Genomic DNA, 17,818 nt, shown 5'->3' on the forward strand with positions numbered 1-17,818 from the left:
TTTTCCTTATAAAGTACGGAACCCTAAAAAGGTACCTGTATATGTATAATAATATAGGTAGGTAGGTACCTACCTGGTGGTATTTCTTTATATTTTTAGGGTTCCGTACCTCAGAAGGAAAAAACGGAACCCTCTGTCTGTCTGTCCGTCAGTCCGTCCGTCCGTCCATGCGTCTGTCGGTCCGTCCATCGGTCCGTCTGCCCGTCCGTCTGTCCGTCTGTTCGTCTGTCCGTCTGTCTGTCTGTCCGTCTATCTGTCTGTCTGTCTGTCTGTCCGTCTTACAAATAAAGTACGCAACGCTTCGTACAAATAGTACTTTTTTATTTATTTACTAGCTGACGCCCGCGACTTCGTCCGCGTGGATGTAGGTTTTCAAAAGCCCGTGGGAACTCTTTTATTTTCTGGGATAAAAGAAGGCAGGTCATGCCTGTCGTAGAGGTGATGGCCGTTGGAGCCGGAAAGTTCTTGAGTGGAGACCGCGTAGGTATAAGTAAGCGTAGTGTGGGACGCCTTCCAGCACGATGGACCGACGATATACAGAGGCTGGCGGGAAGTGGCTGGGTGAGGAAGGCTGAGGACCGGGTGTGGTGGCGCTCTTTAGGGAAAGCCTATGTCCAACAGTGGACGACCGCAGGCTGATGATGATGGAAAAAATCACGTTGATCCGTTGCACCCCTCACACGTCCCTATCCGCCTTCTCCACTCCTGTCACGCTGGCGAATAAGTTTGGAATAGAATAGGATTTCGATGGAGTGCGTGGATTTTTGTGAACGGAGTTCAACCATGTAGTCGTGGTTTGGTACAATAGTAAATGGTACAATATTAATTCACCAACAACAGTTCCTAAAACCCATAGAATAGGAGTGCAGTACCCTGCAGCATCAGTATTGAAGAGTTGGAACTTAAAGTTCAATAATGGTATATATGTTTGGCATCTACAATATTATCTCACAATCAACAGTGGCTTAGGAGTGCAATACCCTGCATCATCAGGGTTGAAGAGTTGGGATATCGAGTTGAATTATGAAGTCGTTGCTTGGTACCTAAACCAGAGATAGTTTATTCTAAGCGTACCTTTAATATCAATTCAACATCAACTATTCCTAAAACAGCTGATTGAAATCCAAAAGTACAAAAGCTACCCGTCATTATTATGATGATGGTTGAGAAGTTGGAACTTGAAGTTTTAACATGTATGGTTTCTAACAAAAAATAATGAATGAAATCGGACTACGCGTTAATGAATTACAGCTCAGTATACATTTTAACTTTCAACCCCTCTCCTAAGGGAACCATGCTGAATTTCGGGATAAAAAGTATCCTATATTCTTCCTCATAGTATGACGTCAAATCGTACCAAGTTTCATTGGAATCCATTCAGTAGTTTCAGCGTGATGCGCGGCCGTGATACAGACAGACAGACAGACAGACAAAAATGAAAAAAATTCCAGTTTTGGGTTCAGTATCGATTATAGAGTGCCCTCGAAAAAAAAATTTCAAAATATCTTCAATGTACAGAATTTCACCTGTTACAGTTTTATTATAAGTAATAAAATAATAATAATAATATTGATTCAGATACAAGTTAGCCCTTGACTGCAATCTCACCTGGTGGTAGGTGACGATACAGTCTTGCTTACGACTATTTCGGATCGGAAATTCTTGGATTCAGGTTAAATGCAGTGCAAAAAGAGAGATCATTAGGATTCCGTACCTCAAAAGGAAAAAGGAACCCTTATAGGATCAGTTTGTTGTCTGTCTGTCTGTCCGTCTTACAAACAAAGTACGCAACGCTTCGTACAAATAGTACTTTTTTATTTATTTATTCAGATACAAGTTAGCCCTTGACTGCAATCTCACCTGTTGACAGACATAGAAACGGCGAGACTAGTATATTTTAGTTACTTTCACAGCATTATGTCATATGGCATATTATTAGAAAAGAAAAAGAAAGAAAAGAAAAAAACGTTTATTTTTTAAAGCTGTACCACACATTACCAGTTACCAACTGGTTAGGTTATCCCAGCGCCTCTTATACTTGAGTAATAAAGTCAAAAAACCTCAAGTAGAAGAAGCGCCGGAATAAAGTATGTCATGTGTGGCACAACCCAAAAAAAAAGGTCTATCAACACTATATTTTACAAATCCAACAACTGACAATCGAAAAGAGTAATTTATTACCTATTTTGAACAAATCATTTGACTTTGACTTTTGATCCCGGAAAATCAAAGTTGCCACGGGATTTTTAAAAAAACCTAAATCCACGCGGACGAAGTTGCGGGCATCATCTAGTGCATACTAAATAGTTTTTGATTTATCATGCAAAATGTCAAAAAATACTATTTACCTATTTATTTATTTTTATTTTTCACTAGCTGCCCCGGCGAGCTTCGTACCGCCTAACAGTCGATTCTTTTTCAGGAATTTTTTAAAAAATTTCTCTCCGTAAGAACCATATTCGTACTTCAAGGAATATTATAAAAAAAGAATTAGCGAAATCGGTTCAGCTGTTCTCGAGATTTGCGATCAGCAACACATTTAGCGATTCATTTTTATATGTACCGAAATTCTAGTTACATAGTAGTAATAAATTAAGTTACATTGTAAATGCTTATCTCTAAACAGAGATTTAGAGATAAACATTTTACTATTGTAGTACGGAAACCTCGGGGCGCGAGTCTGACTCGTACTTGGCCGGTCGGTCTGTCGGTCGGTCGGTCGATTTATTTTAGAATGCATCGTATCGACAGCTGGTGGTAGTAGTTTACATATATCCTACTAATATTATAAACTAGGTGAAGCTATGATAGCCTAGTGGTTAGGACGTCCGCCTTCTAAACGGAGGTCGGGGGGTTCGATCCCGGGCACGCACCTCTAACTTTTCGGAGTTATACGCGTTTTACTTAATTAAATATCACTTGCTTTAACGGTAAAGGAAAACATCGTGAGGAAACCTGCATGCCGAGTTCTCCATAATGTTCTCAAAGGTGTGTGAATTCTACCAATCCGCACATGGCCAGCGTGGTAGACTATGGCCAAAACCCTTCTCACTCTGAGAGGAGACCCGTGCTCTGTAGTGAGCCGGCGATGGGTTGATCATGATGATGATGAGGTGATGCCCGCGACTTCGTACGCGTGGAATTAGATTTTTAAAAATCCCGTGGAAACTCTTTGATTTTCCGGGATAAAAAGTAGCCTATGTCACTCTCCAGGTCAACCATACCCATGCAAAAAATCACTTCGATCCGTTGCTCTGTTGCGACGTGATTGAAGGACAAACCAACGAACCAACAAACAAACACACTTTCACATTTATAATAGGTGTAGTGATGTGTGTGTGTGTGGATGTTTGGATGTTTGTTACTCAATCACACAAAAACGGCTGAACGGTTTTGGATGAAATTGGGAATGGAGATAGATAAAAGTGTTAATTAGAATAGAATAGAATAGAATAGAATAGAATAGAATGTTTTTTTATTCATGTAAACTTTTTAAAAGTGCTTATGAATAGTCAGGTTTAATTTACCACTGGTTCGGAATGCCGTTCCTACCGAGAAGAACCAGCAAGAAACTCGGCGGTTGCTCTTTTTAATTTTTCAATTTACAATGTTATTATACCGTACTATACAAGCCATTGCACCCCCGTGCATTGCTGGAGCGAGTCAAATCCAAGCTTTTTTATCGTTTACATAGTCTGCGACTGTATAATATGCTTTTTTTAGGAGCATACTTTTAACACATTTTTTAAACTTGTGTAAAGGCAAGTCTAAAATTGCTTGTGGAATTTTATTATAAAATATTACACTCATTCCCACAAATGACTTTCGCACCTTCCAGAGGCGGAGCGCAGGAGTAGCTAGCTTATTTTTGTTTCTAGTTTGCCTATCATGGAGATCACTGATTTTTTTGTAACTGTGAATGTTTTGTCGTACAAAAATTATATTATTGTAAATATATTGGGAAGCTACTGTAAGAATACCTATTTCCTTAAATATCTCTCGTAGGGAATCGCGCGGTTTTAAATTATAAATTGCACGTATTGGTATATAATTAAATTTAGGGTATACCCTAAATTAACACATAGGCTACTTTTTATCCCGGAAAATCAAAGAGTTCCCACGGGATTTTTAAAAACCTAATTCCACGCGGACGAAGTTGCGGGCATCAACTAGTAATAAAATATAATTTGGACTTATCCGAATTCCGAAAGTCAGGGTTGTCAAATCACACTTATATTATAAAGGCGAAATTTTGTATCTGCGTGTGTGTGTGTATAGGTTTGTTACCCTTTCACGCAAAAAGTACAAGACGGATTTGGCTGAAATTTGAAATAGTGATCGCTTTTGAAAGAGTTCTCGTGGGATTAAAAAACCACTATATCCTCGCGGACGAAGTCGCGTGTATCATCTAGTTACAAATATAAGTATGTAGGTCATATTGTGTGCTTAGACAATTTAATTATATACTTGAGTTTTCATGTAACAGAAACAAAAATGGATTGGCGGAAGAGGAAAAAGAAACGGTTTAGACTCGCAAAAGCAAATCCCTTGCAAAGAGGAGATCTATTAAAATTCATCAGAATCTTTCCAAACCATAATATTATCTTGTGATGATAATGCCATTACTTTTTCGGGGTTATTCCCGTGAGTCACACCCGACGTGAGTAACAATGTGACTCGACGGGAATTTTATTTGACTGAATATGTACTTTTCCGGGATGCTGAATTTGATAATGACATTTATTTTCAAATCCAAAATAGCAGACATGCACTTTTCACAAAAAATAGAAATGGGTGTCGTTTTCAGGTTTTCCAGGATGCTGGTTTTGATAATGACATTAATTTTTTAATCTAAGATGGCGGGCCAGCACTTTTTATAAAAAATAGACGCGAGTGTCGTTTTCAAGGTTCTCCAGGATGGTGAATTTGATGATGACATTTATTTATTTTTAATAAATACTTATATATTATACTTCTATTTTAGTGGATCACAGGATTTTCTTTGACAAGGAAACGACAAAGCAAAAAATCGAATTGAATTAGATTATGATGCTATCACACCGTACCATTTAGAGCCAGCTTCTGAAAATTTGACACTGTGTTTGTAAGTTGATATTATTTAGATACTAGCTAATGCCCGCGACTTCGTCCGCGTGGATTTCACATTTTTCAAAATCCCGCGGGAACTCTTTGATTTTCCGGGATAAAAAGTAGCCTATGTGTTAATCCAGTTAAGAATTCTAAATTTCATTCAAATCCGTTCAGCCTTTTTTGCGTGATTGAGTAACAAACATCCAAACATCTACACTTTCACATTTATAATTCCACTAGCTGCCCTGGCGAACTTCGTTCCGCCTACGGCCTAACAGTCGATTCAAATTTTTTAAATTTTTCTCTCGGTAAGAACCATCCTCGTACTTCAAGGAATACCTTATTTAAAAAAAGAATTAGCGAAATCGGTTCAGCTGTTCTCGAGATTTGCGATGACATTTAGTGATTCATTTTTATATTATAGACTAGCTTATGCTCGCGACTTCGTCCGCGTGGGCTACACAAAATTTCGAACCCCTATTTCACCCCCTCCAGAGTTGAATTTTCAAAAATCCCTTCTTAGTGGATGCCTGCGTCATAATAGCTATCTGCATGCCAAATTTCAGCACGATCCGTCCAGTATTTTGAGCTGTGCGTTGATAGATCAGTCAGTCAGTCAGTCAGTCAGTCAGTCAGTCAGTCAGTCAGTCAGTCAGTCACCTTTTTCTTTTATATATTTAGATTAGGATTAGGATAATATAATTATTATGTTACTAGCTGCCCCGACGAACTTCGCACCGCCTACAGTCGATTCTTTTTCAGGACTTTTTAAAAAAAATTCTCTCCATAAGAACCATCCCCGTACTTCAAGGAATATTATCAAAAATAATTAGCGAAATCGGTGCAGCTGTTCTCGAGATTTGCGATCAGCAACACATTCAGCGATTCATTTTTATATAATATAGAGATTTACTATTTGTTGTCAGATTTGTCAATGCTGAATTATGTTGTATTTTAGTGACTCAAGACATTCCTTTTAGAAGAAAACAAGGAAAATAAAATGAATGTGCCCAATATACGTACCACTGAAATCCAACATGATGCTGCAACATTCAATTCTGTACTAAATATTGAAAGGTCTACCATACCATACTTGTAAGTTGTTATGCTATGTTTTTTGCATACATTCTATATAGATAATACTCACAATATAATTATGTTGATTGTATGTTTATTAATTCCAGAAATGAAATGGAGAGCTTCAATAGTTCTGCGTCGAATGATACATCTAATGTGACTGTTGAAACAGAAAATTATACATATTGTGTTTATGTGTGTAGTGGGCTTTTAGAGGGAAATTGAATTGTACCTACTTCCTACTTATAAAAATAAAATTTTCATTTTTGAGATCAAAGTGGAATTTATTTTGACTTTTGTTTTGTTTTGTACAAGTAGATAGTATATATAGTTTTTAGTCGCTACTAATAGATAAGTGTAGGCAACAAAAGTTATTTTCACAGACAAACGAATGTGTAATCATGTGTTCCTAATAGGTAATCCGCCAGCACAGAGAATTCAACTCCTAGAGTACGCATATACAAGGTTTTACATGAAAACAAAATCGTAAAATGTTGGCGGGGGACAGGGGAGAATGCTTTGTTGTGATTGGTGGACTGACTAATCAAAACAATGTGCGGAATGAGGGTACCGAACGGGCGTGGGCGATGATTCATTTAAAATTCCGTGGGATCACCACGATTTAGCAATGCAATTCCTTAGGTACAGCATCAGGGTCGAGAAGTGGGTCTTCGAGTTCAATGATAAAGTCTTTACTTGGTAGATATAGGTACCTACCTCCAATATCAATTTATAACCGACAGTTTCAAAATCCCATAAGTTTTGGTGGTCATGTCCCCTCCAGCATCAGGATTGAGGAGTTGAAATCCTGTGTGTCCTATATAAAATGACATTTTATATAGGACAATGTTGCAAAGTTTCTTTATCAATTAAAAAAAATACCCAAATCGGTTCAGAAATCTCGGAGATTTCTGTGTACATAGGTAGAAAAACACAACTCCTTTTTTAAAACTCGGTTAAAAAAGTATCCTTTGTTAATCCTCTACTTGTCTGTAAAAGTCCCGTCAAAATAGGTTCTGCCGTTCCGAAGATTAGCCCGTTCAAACAGACAGACAGACAGACAGTTTTTAAAAACGTTTGATTCAGCTGTTATGGTACAGTTCAAATAACAATATTATGAGCTTGCGGTAGTTATTTCGAAATTACAGACAGACACTTCATAGAAGTATGGATTTCTATAATATATACGAGTTGTTTATACACGCTGAGGCAGTAGTTACCTAATAGGTATGTATGTAAGTGAGATTTTATAGTATTCATCAAAAGATAACTAGGTAATCATTATCATTCAAAAAAAAATTAAAAAATATTTATTTCAGTAGGTAAAACAATTTCACATAGTGCGTAGTAATTGGGACCATCCCAGTAACTGTTTTAGTATTGCTACGAGTACTCGTGGCAGGCGACCCCGCTCTTCCATAAAATCTTATACAATAATAATTGAAATAAGTAGTTCCTTCATAAATCATATATTTACAAAAATTCATCGGTGACATCTGTCCAACTATCTGTGTGCCATCATCAATATATCCGGACGCTAGTGTGAGCGCATGCACTCGCTACACTGCTCATCACTGAGTCTATCTCTTTCTATCACAATGTTAGGTGAAATAGCATACAGGTTACCCACGTGGGCCGAGCAGTTCGGACGTGCATCCAGCGTCACCTTAAGCCGTTGTCGGCTAACGGATAACGGAGCTTACCGGAATCGTTTTCCAAGGAGCGCCGATGGAGGGCGGTGGTGTGCAGGCTGAGCGGCGAGCGGCGCGGCCGGCGCTCCTCCTCGCTGCTGGCGCGAAGCCACGACTCGATCTTCTGGCGCCACTCCCTGAAACAACATTTCATTTTATTCTTTACGTAGGTACTTATATACTAGTGCATACATTTTGAGAAAGGGCTCGCCATATTGGCTCATGTGTCAACTGTCATGTCCAAAGCAGGGTTTAGAACCATACTTTTGACATGACAGACGACAGTTGACACTAGAGCAAACAATATGGCGTCCTTTCCCAAAATCTTTTTAAGTCGGTTAACAATGGATCCATTCAATGCTAGTAATGCTATAAATCTAAATATATAAAAGGAAAGGGACTGACTGACTGAATGATCTATTAAAGCACAGCTCAAACTACTGGACAGATCGGGCTGAAATTCGGCATGCAGATAGCTATCTATTATAACGTAGGCATCCGCTAAGAAAGGATTTTTGAAAATTCAACCCCTAAGGGGGTAAAATAGAATTTCTGTAGTCCACGCGGGTGAAGTCGCGAGCATAACTAAGTATGTTAGCACTAAAACACTAAGGAATTAGTAACAAAACTTTTCTACTATTTTCAAACGATAATATCTTAAAATAGAAAAATACCTTACAGTAGGTATAATTACCGCAACACAAAAAAGTATCCCAAAAGGTATTTTTTTAAGACTTCATGTAGGTACTCAAACCGGCTAAGCTTTAGGTACTGTATCGTTTTCGCCCTCATAGTATTTTTTTCGCACACTCAGTTTTAATTCGGTCACTTAAAATTTTCATTAAGTACAAGTTTACATTAATTATTTCCCACTTTTATCAGCTCATTTTACTTATTTCTTGTTAGTTGTAGTCCATAGATTATCGCCAGATATTATGATAATTTTCCGCAAATGTATTATTTCAACACCTCGCTTATCCCACTAAGGATAGGATTTTATATGGAATGGGTGCAAATGCACCCATTCCATATAAAATCCTATCCTAGTTTTCTATCATAGACAAGTATGAATAACCATTAAATATTTACTGTTTTTATAAATGGGATTTCCAGAATGCTTGCTGCATCACCCCTTCATTCAGCTTCAACTGTACACCTCGTAGGCTCGCTTCATTCGGACCGCATTCGCAAGCTTCGATAGACAAGACTTCGTGGAGTCAGGGTGGTCACATTTACTACAGATACAGACTTAGTACAGAATTAAGTACGAGGCGGGCGAGGGCGGTGAGGGCGGCGAGGCGTGCGGCGAGGCGGGCCGCTCGCGCTCTCTGTCGGGGATCGGGAACTTAGTAGGTACATACTTAGGTTTGGCGGTGGTAGCATCGGGCGCGGCGGGCGAGGGCGGTGAGGGCGGCGAGGCGCGCGGCGAGGCGGGCCGCTCGCGCTCTCTGTCGGGGATCGGGAACTTAGTAGGTACATACTTAGGTTCGGCGGTGGTAGCATCGGGCGCGGCGGGCGAGGGCGGTGAGGGCGGCGAGGCGCGCGGCGAGGCGGGCCGCTCGCGCTCTCTGTCGGGGATCGGGAACTTAGTAGGTACATACTTAGGTTTGGCGGTGGTAGCATCGGGCGCGGCGGGCGAGGGCGGTGAGGGCGGCGAGGCGCGCGGCGAGGCGGGCCGCTCGCGCTCTCTGTCGGGGATCGGGAACTTAGTAGGTACATACTTAGGTTTGGCGGTGGTAGCATCGGGCGCGGCGGGCGAGGGCGGTGAGGGCGGCGAGGCGCGCGGCGAGGCGGGCCGCTCGCGCTCTCTGTCGGGGATCGGGACCTTAGTAGGTACATACTTAGGTTCGGCGGTGGTAGCATCGGGCGCGGCGGGCGAGGGCGGTGAGGGCGGCGAGGCGCGCGGCGAGGCGGGCCGCTCGCGCTCTCTGTCGGGGATCGGGAACTTAGTAGGTACATACTTAGGTTTGGCGGTGGTAGCATCGGGCGCGGCGGGCGAGGGCGGTGAGGGCGGCGAGGCGCGCGGCGAGGCGGGCCGCTCGCGCTCTCTGTCGGGGATCGGGAACTTAGTAGGTACATACTTAGGTTTGGCGGTGGTAGCATCGGGCGCGGCGGGCGAGGGCGGTGAGGGCGGCGAGGCGCGCGGCGAGGCGGGCCGCTCGCGCTCTCTGTCGGGGATCGGGAACTTAGTAGGTACATACTTAGGTTTGGCGGTGGTAGCATCGGGCGCGGCGGGCGAGGGCGGTGAGGGCGGCGAGGCGCGCGGCGAGGCGGGCCGCTCGCGCTCTCTGTCGGGGATCGGGAACTTAGTAGGTACATACTTAGGTTTGGCGGTGGTAGCATCGGGCGCGGCGGGCGAGGGCGGTGAGGGCGGCGAGGCGCGCGGCGAGGCGGGCCGCTCGCGCTCTCTGTCGGGGATCGGGAACTTAGTAGGTACATACTTAGGTTTGGCGGTGGTAGCATCGGGCGCGGCGGGCGAGGGCGGTGAGGGCGGCGAGGCGCGCGGCGAGGCGGGCCGCTCGCGCTCTCTGTCGGGGATCGGGAACTTAGTAGGTACATACTTAGGTTTGGCGGTGGTAGCATCGGGCGCGGCGGGCGAGGGCGGTGAGGGCGGCGAGGCGCGCGGCGAGGCGGGCCGCTCGCGCTCTCTGTCGGGGATCGGGAACTTAGTAGGTACATACTTAGGTTTGGCGGTGGTAGCATCGGGCGCGGCGGGCGAGGGCGGTGAGGGCGGCGAGGCGCGCGGCGAGGCGGGCCGCTCGCGCTCTCTGTCGGGGATCGGGAACTTAGTAGGTACATACTTAGGTTTGGCGGTGGTAGCATCGGGCGCGGCGGGCGAGGGCGGTGAGGGCGGCGAGGCGCGCGGCGAGGCGGGCCGCTCGCGCTCTCTGTCGGGGATCTCCAGCCGCGCGCGCACCGGGCCTCGGCGCGACCACGACCGATCTGAAACAGAATTTCATTGTTCTTTTTATCATCTAACCTAGATCTAAGACCGCCTTTTTGTACCTACTTTTAAGATTTCTTTTTGTAACCTGTCATTTGTGTTTTGTGGTGCAATAAAGTATATAGGTACATACATACATACATACATCTAATAATTTAGATAGTTAAGACATCCGCCTCCTACTCGGGAGGACGGGGGCTCGACTGATATCACGTACCGAGGCTGCCCCAAGCGCTTCTCTCTCTCAACTCGTTGGCAGCGGGTGACGAGTGTCGTAGGAATTCCAGCAGGCCATCTTCGTCATCCCCAGGACTAGCTCTGCTTCTGCGGCGCAGACTGCCCGTGGGAGTTACATCTGGAGGTTGAAAAAAGCCTTTAACGGCACTCGCTTATGGCTACTTGCGATACATATACATGTAATAGGCACAGGATCACCATCGTAACAAGCACCTGTGTCTGGCATCCGTACGAGGCAAAGTACGGGCTTATATTAGAAAAAGTACAAAAGGCCTTCCTAAGATACCTGTATAAACGTTGCTATGGATATTACCCTTTCCTATACCTAACCAAATTTCTGTTAGGTTGCTTAGGTTTCAACTCCCTGGAGGTCAGACGCATTTGCGACCAACTCAAAATTATGTGTCAAATTTTGCGAGGAGATGTTAATGCTCCAGAACTTCATGACCAACTGTGTCGCATACGTGTCCCTGAATCCAACAGTAATCTTCGTCCACGAAAAAATAAACTTTTCGTGGTCCATCATCGCACTGTTGCTAGATCTATGTCACCTATACCCCGTTCATTAGCATCATTCAACGCGCTTTTGGACAATAATGCTCAATGGGACCCATTTTATGATGGGTCTATAATACTGGTTCGGGAGTTACTGAAGTACGCTGAGAGCATTACATGAATATGTCATTCAATGTTCTCAGCGTACATATTCAAAATCCTTTGATTTTTTATCGTTTTGTATTTTATGTCTTTTTTCTTGTACCTTTATTTGTATTTAAATTTATTATTAATTATCTAGTTAGTGTAAGTGGCACTGCCGTTCTAATAAGATGTAAAAAATAAAAAAATAAATAAAAAAAACACATTCTTGTCTATGACATGTGGCACCCTGCGAAAAATAAGGGCAGTTGAAGTGTTAAGAAACGCAAAAGAATTGGAACCCGAACCTCGCACGCTGTCAAAAATACGTATTAAAATCAAGGTCGGTTGGGTTGGATCGAGTGGTGTTTAAATTCATCACAGTCACCCGGGCACTAAACAGATTAGCTATCCAATTTGAACGATCCAAATTTTAAGACGTATAATTGTATTTTTCGGTGTGTTCCGTAATCGGAACAAATAGAAAATTTGTTATTTTAGATGTGCAAGTGACGCCGATCGGGTGTCCTTCTGCATTTTCTGCGCCCATTGTGTTACGGCTTTAGCCCATGGGTCGTCGTATATATCCGCATTCTATGGTCGACGACCCTATGGTTTGTGAACCGCAGTAGGTAACATTGAAAAAATGAGAACACGACAGAGACACACGAGTTACAGGCAGCAACTTCTTATAAGAACGACTGTCCGACGAAACATATACGTGTACGTTTCGTTCGGAAGAAGAAAATACTCGTACCTGGCGATGGTGACATATCGTGAGGTTTCCTCAAAGACCTTCTCCCGAGACCGTTCCTTATATCCAGCAGCAGGGATTCCATGAGAGATTCACACTCCGACACTGGTGTACTGCAGACACTACCACCTGCAAACAAAACATGATATTTGTACAACACCCTGGTTGTCTGTACCCTTGATACAACCGTAAGTTTTAGTGGATACATACAGGGTGTAACCAGAGCGCAGGCAAAAACGAAGACAGGTGATAGTTCTTATGATCAGTGATATGATACCACAAAAAAAACGCGGAAAAAATCATATATTTTGTTAAATTTCACGATATATTGCAAATAAAACATCTGACTTACGCTAGAGGTCAGCGAACGTTCCGTAAGTAGGCCAGGTAGATGTATACCCGAATATCCTCTTATACTTACATAGGTGTAAAAGGCTAACATCTTTCAATAATTCACGAAACAATCGTTTATTCTATCGATATCAACAATTTTTCCAAAGCTAGCAAAACAACAAAGCAAACAATGTTGATATTGACATTTGCCGGACCTCTTGTTGCGCCCTCTGAGGTCAGTTTTGCCTGTAGATCTCACGACTTTTTTCCTCCACTCCTAGTAAACACATTAGGCATGGACCACACAACGAACCTGCCCTAGTCTTGGCGACATTGATCGCCGCTTGGTCGCGCGCTCGTCTCCTCGCAGCCGCTTGCTCCTCATGTGCTCGTCGCCGCTCATTGTCGCTCACCGCTGATCGGAACTTGCTGCAGAAGGTTACGAATATCTGCAAAAACAACTAACCGTTAGGCGCAAGTTACATTTTCCAACGGCATCAGCATTAGAACCTAACTACGCCATGTTAGAGAAATTACGTCATATTGAACCCGGTAGGCTTTCTGAAGAAAGCAGATTTTCGGGAAGTTCTTGAATTGAATGTTATTGAATCCACACCTACCCTTTAAAGATTTCTATGTGGCACTATCAATGGGGATCTAATTAATTACTGACCTTAAAACATTCTTCAAGTTTAAAGGAGACTGGATCTTCACAAAAGAACTCTGCAAGCTGTTTCCTCATGCTCTCCACTTCCTCCATGTCTTTGTTCAGAGCTGATACTTCTCTTTCAGCAACCTTTCAGCAACAGAATAGAAATTTATTTAGGTACTGATCACAGTATGCTCAACTTTGCCCATATAACATATTATAAAATATGCGAAAATGTTTTTGTTTATCCATTCCATCTATAATCATCCATTACATTAACATCACCATCTCAACCCATCGCCGGCGCACTATAATACAGCATGGGTTTACTTTGCTGCTTTCTACCTAGAGGGTCTTCCTATACCGAAGTCTCGCCAGGAGTCAATCAAACGAATCTAAATAGCCCATATAATATCTTCTAGCGTGATTAAAACCTATGCAGCGACATCTAGTTTATCAGGTGGAAGTTACCTGCAAGAAATCCCACATCTGTTCCTTGATGTCAAGATGCGTGGTGGCCTGTATGTCCCTCTTGAGAGTGCTAATCCGGAGGGAGAGGGTGTTGATTTCGTTGTGAAGCTGCTCAACGCTTGCTTTTGAAGCCTCTTCCAAAACTCGGATGTCGTCAGCGAAATGGATCAGCTCTTTGTTCTTGCGCTCCGCTTGCTGCAAAAGAAAAATCGTACTGTTCTTAAACATTTATTTAAAAAAACTAAGTATGAGAAATTATTATTGAAAATATCGGCGTACCTCGAGTTAGGGTCAGTAAAAATAGTTAGGTATTGGATTTTTTTGTTACGACATTTTCAGTATTAACCTGGAGTTTGGGAGTTTGAGAGTTTGGAGCATGGTGATGTTTCACCTCCGTGCCTCGGAGAAAATAAAGCCGTCGGTCCTGCGCCCGATCTCGCTCCGGTCGTGTCGGATCTCAGTCCCATCGGGCTATCAGAGTGGGAATAGGGAGTGCACCTGTCTGTTTGGGCACATACCTACTTATACACTTCTAGATGATGCCCGCGACTTCGTCCGCGTGGATTTAGGTTTTTGAAAATCCCGTGGGAACTCTTTAATTTTCCGGGATAAAAAGTATCCTATGTCCTTCCCCGGGATGCAAGCTATCTCTGTACCAAATTTCGTCAAAATCGGTTGAACGGTTGAGCCGTGAAAAGCAAGCAGACAGACAGACACACTTTCGCATTTATAATATTAGTATGGATAAAAAGCACTATAAAAAGCTTGCCTCCAAAAAGCTTGGGGTGCTCAACAGAGCTTCGTACTTCGCGCCCGAGCACAGGCTCCTCTATAAAGCGCAAATCCGCCCACATTGGAGTATGATGATGATAATGATGATGATGACTCACCATAGCAACGTAGTGCATCAGATTCATGCCGGGCTTGTTGGCGCGGATGTCAGACAGCTTTTGCAGGGAAGACAGCTTGACGCCCGCGGCGCCGCCCGCGTACCCGCCCGCGTTCAGGAAGTTTCCCGCTATCAGCGCTATGTACAGGATCTCCTGTGAAAATACATACATTAACATTTTAAATGCCGTTTGGCGTTGACTTGATATCGTATAGCCAAACTTACTCATTCAAAATAGGTACCATTGTAGGTACACTTTTTGATTGTCAATAATTCCACAAGCAATTTTAGACTTGCCTTTACACAAGTTTAAAAAATGTGTTAAAAGTATGCTCCTAAAAAAAGCATATTATACAGTCGCAGACTATGTAAACGATAATAAAGCTTGGATTTGACTCGCTCCAGCAATACACGGGGCTGCAATGGCTTGTATAGTACGGTATAATAAAATTGAAAATTGAAAAATTAAAAAGAGCAACCGCCGAGTTTCTTGCTGGTTTTTCTCGGACGGAACGGCATTCCGAACCAGTGGTAAATTAAAACTACCTGACTATTCATAAATACTTGTAAAAAGTTTACATGAATAAAAAAACATTCTATTCTATTATATTCTAAAGTATTATGAATTGTTGAATTTGTAAGATAATAAATACCTAATTGATGATTTTTTTTTGAGATTGATGATGATTGAGATAATTAATTACGTAAAATCTAAACCAAAGCTACGAGGATACCTACAAAGTCATTGTTAATTTTGGATAAAGTCAAAAAAGGTAATTGAGGATAGTTCCAATACTAACAGTGCTGCTTCATTGCGCAGATTCAGATTGATCGTGCCAAGCTCTAAACTAAAAATGCACAGTAGGTACGGGTCCCAACTTCATGTGTTCAAAAATTTATAATAAAATTCCAGACATCATCAAAAAAAATGAGAATAATATAGCATTCATCAATACATTACAAAAATTCTTATTCGAAGAAGCCTATTACAAGATTAATGACTATCTACTTGACGATTAATAAGCGCCGTCTCCCTAAAATTGCTGTGCCCCAACGGGGCTTCAATATTGTAATAATATATAATATAATTGTTTAATAATTTATCAATATTGGAATGCAAGAATAAATGACTAAATGATTCAGTTCACGTCTTTGGATTTATAGTTTGAGGTTTTGAATCCATATAACCCTTAAAAAATCACCTGAATGGCCCTAGAAGACGTCAAGTCGTCCCCAGCTACCAGTATCGCGTTGATGGCACTCTCCAGGTAGCCGGCAGTCGACGCCCATTCCTCTTTCAGCAGCATGCACTCTATCCGTAATTTGTAGCTGGAACAAAGATAACTTACTTTAGCCACGGTATAAAGTAGGTACCAGACTATTCTTACTCTGTGCTTTGGCTATCTCTACATAGTCTTCTTCTCTAAATATATAAAAGGAAAAGGTGACTGACTGACTGACTGACTGACTGACTGAATGACTGACTGACTGACTGACTGACTGACTGACTGAATGACTGACTGACTGACTGACTGACTGACTGACTGACTGATCTATCAACGCACAGCTTAAACTACTGGACGGATCGGGCTGAAATTTGGCATGCAGATAGCTATTATGACGTAGGCATCCACTAAGTAAGGATTTTTGAAAATTCCACCCCTAAGGGGGTGAAATAGGGGTTTGAAATTTGTGTAGTCCACGCGGACGAAGTCGCGAGCATAAGCTAGTATAAAATAAAGTCGCTTCCCGCTGTCTGTATGTATGAACGCATAGATCTTTTAAACTACGCAACGGATTTTAATGCGGTTTTCACCAATAGATAGAGTGATTCAAGAGGAAGGTTTATAGCTATAGTTTAATTCTCAAAAAATTAGAGATCCCTAGGGAAATCGAAATAATGTGAATTAGGTCGGAAAAAAAATCTCTCATTTGAGAGTTTCCGAGGGAATGACACCTCAATGGCACCACATTAGTATCTACATTTTACGACCTCCCTGGCGCAGTGGTGAGCGCTGTGGTCTAAATAGTGGGAGGTCCCGGGTTCGATTCCTGGCAGGAGTTTGGAATTTTATAATTTCTAAATTTCTGGTCTGGTCTGGTGGGAGGCTTCGGCCGTGGCTAGTTACCACCCTACCGGCAAAGCCGTGCCGCCAAGCGATTTAGCGTTCCGGTACGATGCCGTGTAGAAACCAAAGGGGTATGGGTTTAATAAAAACTGCCATACCCCTTCTAGGTTAGCCTGCTATCATCTTAGACTGCATCATCACTTACCACCAGGTGAGATTGCAGTCAAGGGCTAACTTGTATCTGAATAAAAAAAAAAAAAAAAAACATTGCCCCCATGCGACGCCGGGGCGGGGCGCTAGTAAGCAAATAAATAAAGTAAAGCGAAATTTACCTTCAACAAATTATGAAAATACCCTCTTTTATCGTAAAATTCTTAAATCAATTAATGTACCTACACGACAGGTTGACCCAGTGCGAGATAGCACGGGTGACGTGCGGGTGTGCGGGGGGTCCCCCCGCCTCATACTTCGATTTCTCGTAGACAACAACCTACATTGGAATCATTAAATTTTCTGCACACAAGTTAATTTATTAAGTTCATTTACCTCCGTATCTCCTTAGCCGATCTCAAGCAAATTTCTGGCAATCGCTGGACACAAGCAGCAAAAGCTTGTGTTCTGTGGCGATCCTTGCAAAATACTAGTTATATCCAGCAGTGGACGATTAATAAACGTATCTCACTGCTACACATATCGTACGTCACTGCTTAATATAGTATTTTGCAAGTTGGGCGAACTTACTTGGGGAGCTGGATAAGTTGCAGCAGGAATTTCTCAGCGTTGCCCAGCTTGGTGACGTCACCGGTGAACGACTTCAGCATCTCGGACTCGTCTACCTCGGGCAGGATCTTGAGGAGGCCGCGCAACTTTTCTGTACCAATGTCGTCGTGAGCGCCTTCGCGTATTAGTTGGATTATGTCTTCGTTGGAACTGAAAATGTAATGGAATTATCCTTGAAAAGTTGAAAATAAAAATCA

At 42.5% G+C, this 17,818-nt stretch overlaps 1 protein-coding gene and 1 long non-coding RNA gene across 2 annotated transcripts in view; one reads left to right on the forward strand and one right to left on the reverse strand.

Moving 5' to 3' along the window:
• The window catches only part of form3 (formin 3), a 136,096-nt gene that overhangs the window by 11,816 nt on the left and 106,462 nt on the right, over window positions 1-17,818 (reverse strand). The window contains exons 14-23 of the mRNA XM_069505859.1: window positions 17,583-17,771; window positions 15,975-16,101; window positions 14,774-14,926; window positions 13,884-14,078; window positions 13,437-13,559; window positions 13,077-13,212; window positions 12,434-12,559; window positions 11,021-11,158; window positions 10,661-10,802; window positions 7,872-7,996 (exon numbers count right to left, since the gene is read on the reverse strand). Of these exons, the coding sequence (XP_069361960.1) occupies window positions 7,872-7,996; window positions 10,661-10,802; window positions 11,021-11,158; window positions 12,434-12,559; window positions 13,077-13,212; window positions 13,437-13,559; window positions 13,884-14,078; window positions 14,774-14,926; window positions 15,975-16,101; window positions 17,583-17,771 (1,454 nt within the window). The remainder of the gene's footprint in view (window positions 1-7,871; window positions 7,997-10,660; window positions 10,803-11,020; window positions 11,159-12,433; window positions 12,560-13,076; window positions 13,213-13,436; window positions 13,560-13,883; window positions 14,079-14,773; window positions 14,927-15,974; window positions 16,102-17,582; window positions 17,772-17,818) is intronic.
• LOC138403843 (uncharacterized) lies at window positions 2,924-7,872 on the forward strand. Its single transcript, XR_011238000.1, has 3 exons — window positions 2,924-5,104; window positions 6,050-6,186; window positions 6,276-7,872. It is a non-coding gene; the product is annotated as an uncharacterized lncRNA (long non-coding RNA).

The sequence above is a fragment of the Maniola hyperantus genome, chromosome 21 (genome assembly GCF_902806685.2).
Source record: "Maniola hyperantus chromosome 21, iAphHyp1.2, whole genome shotgun sequence".
Lineage (NCBI taxonomy): Eukaryota > Metazoa > Arthropoda > Insecta > Lepidoptera > Nymphalidae > Maniola > Maniola hyperantus.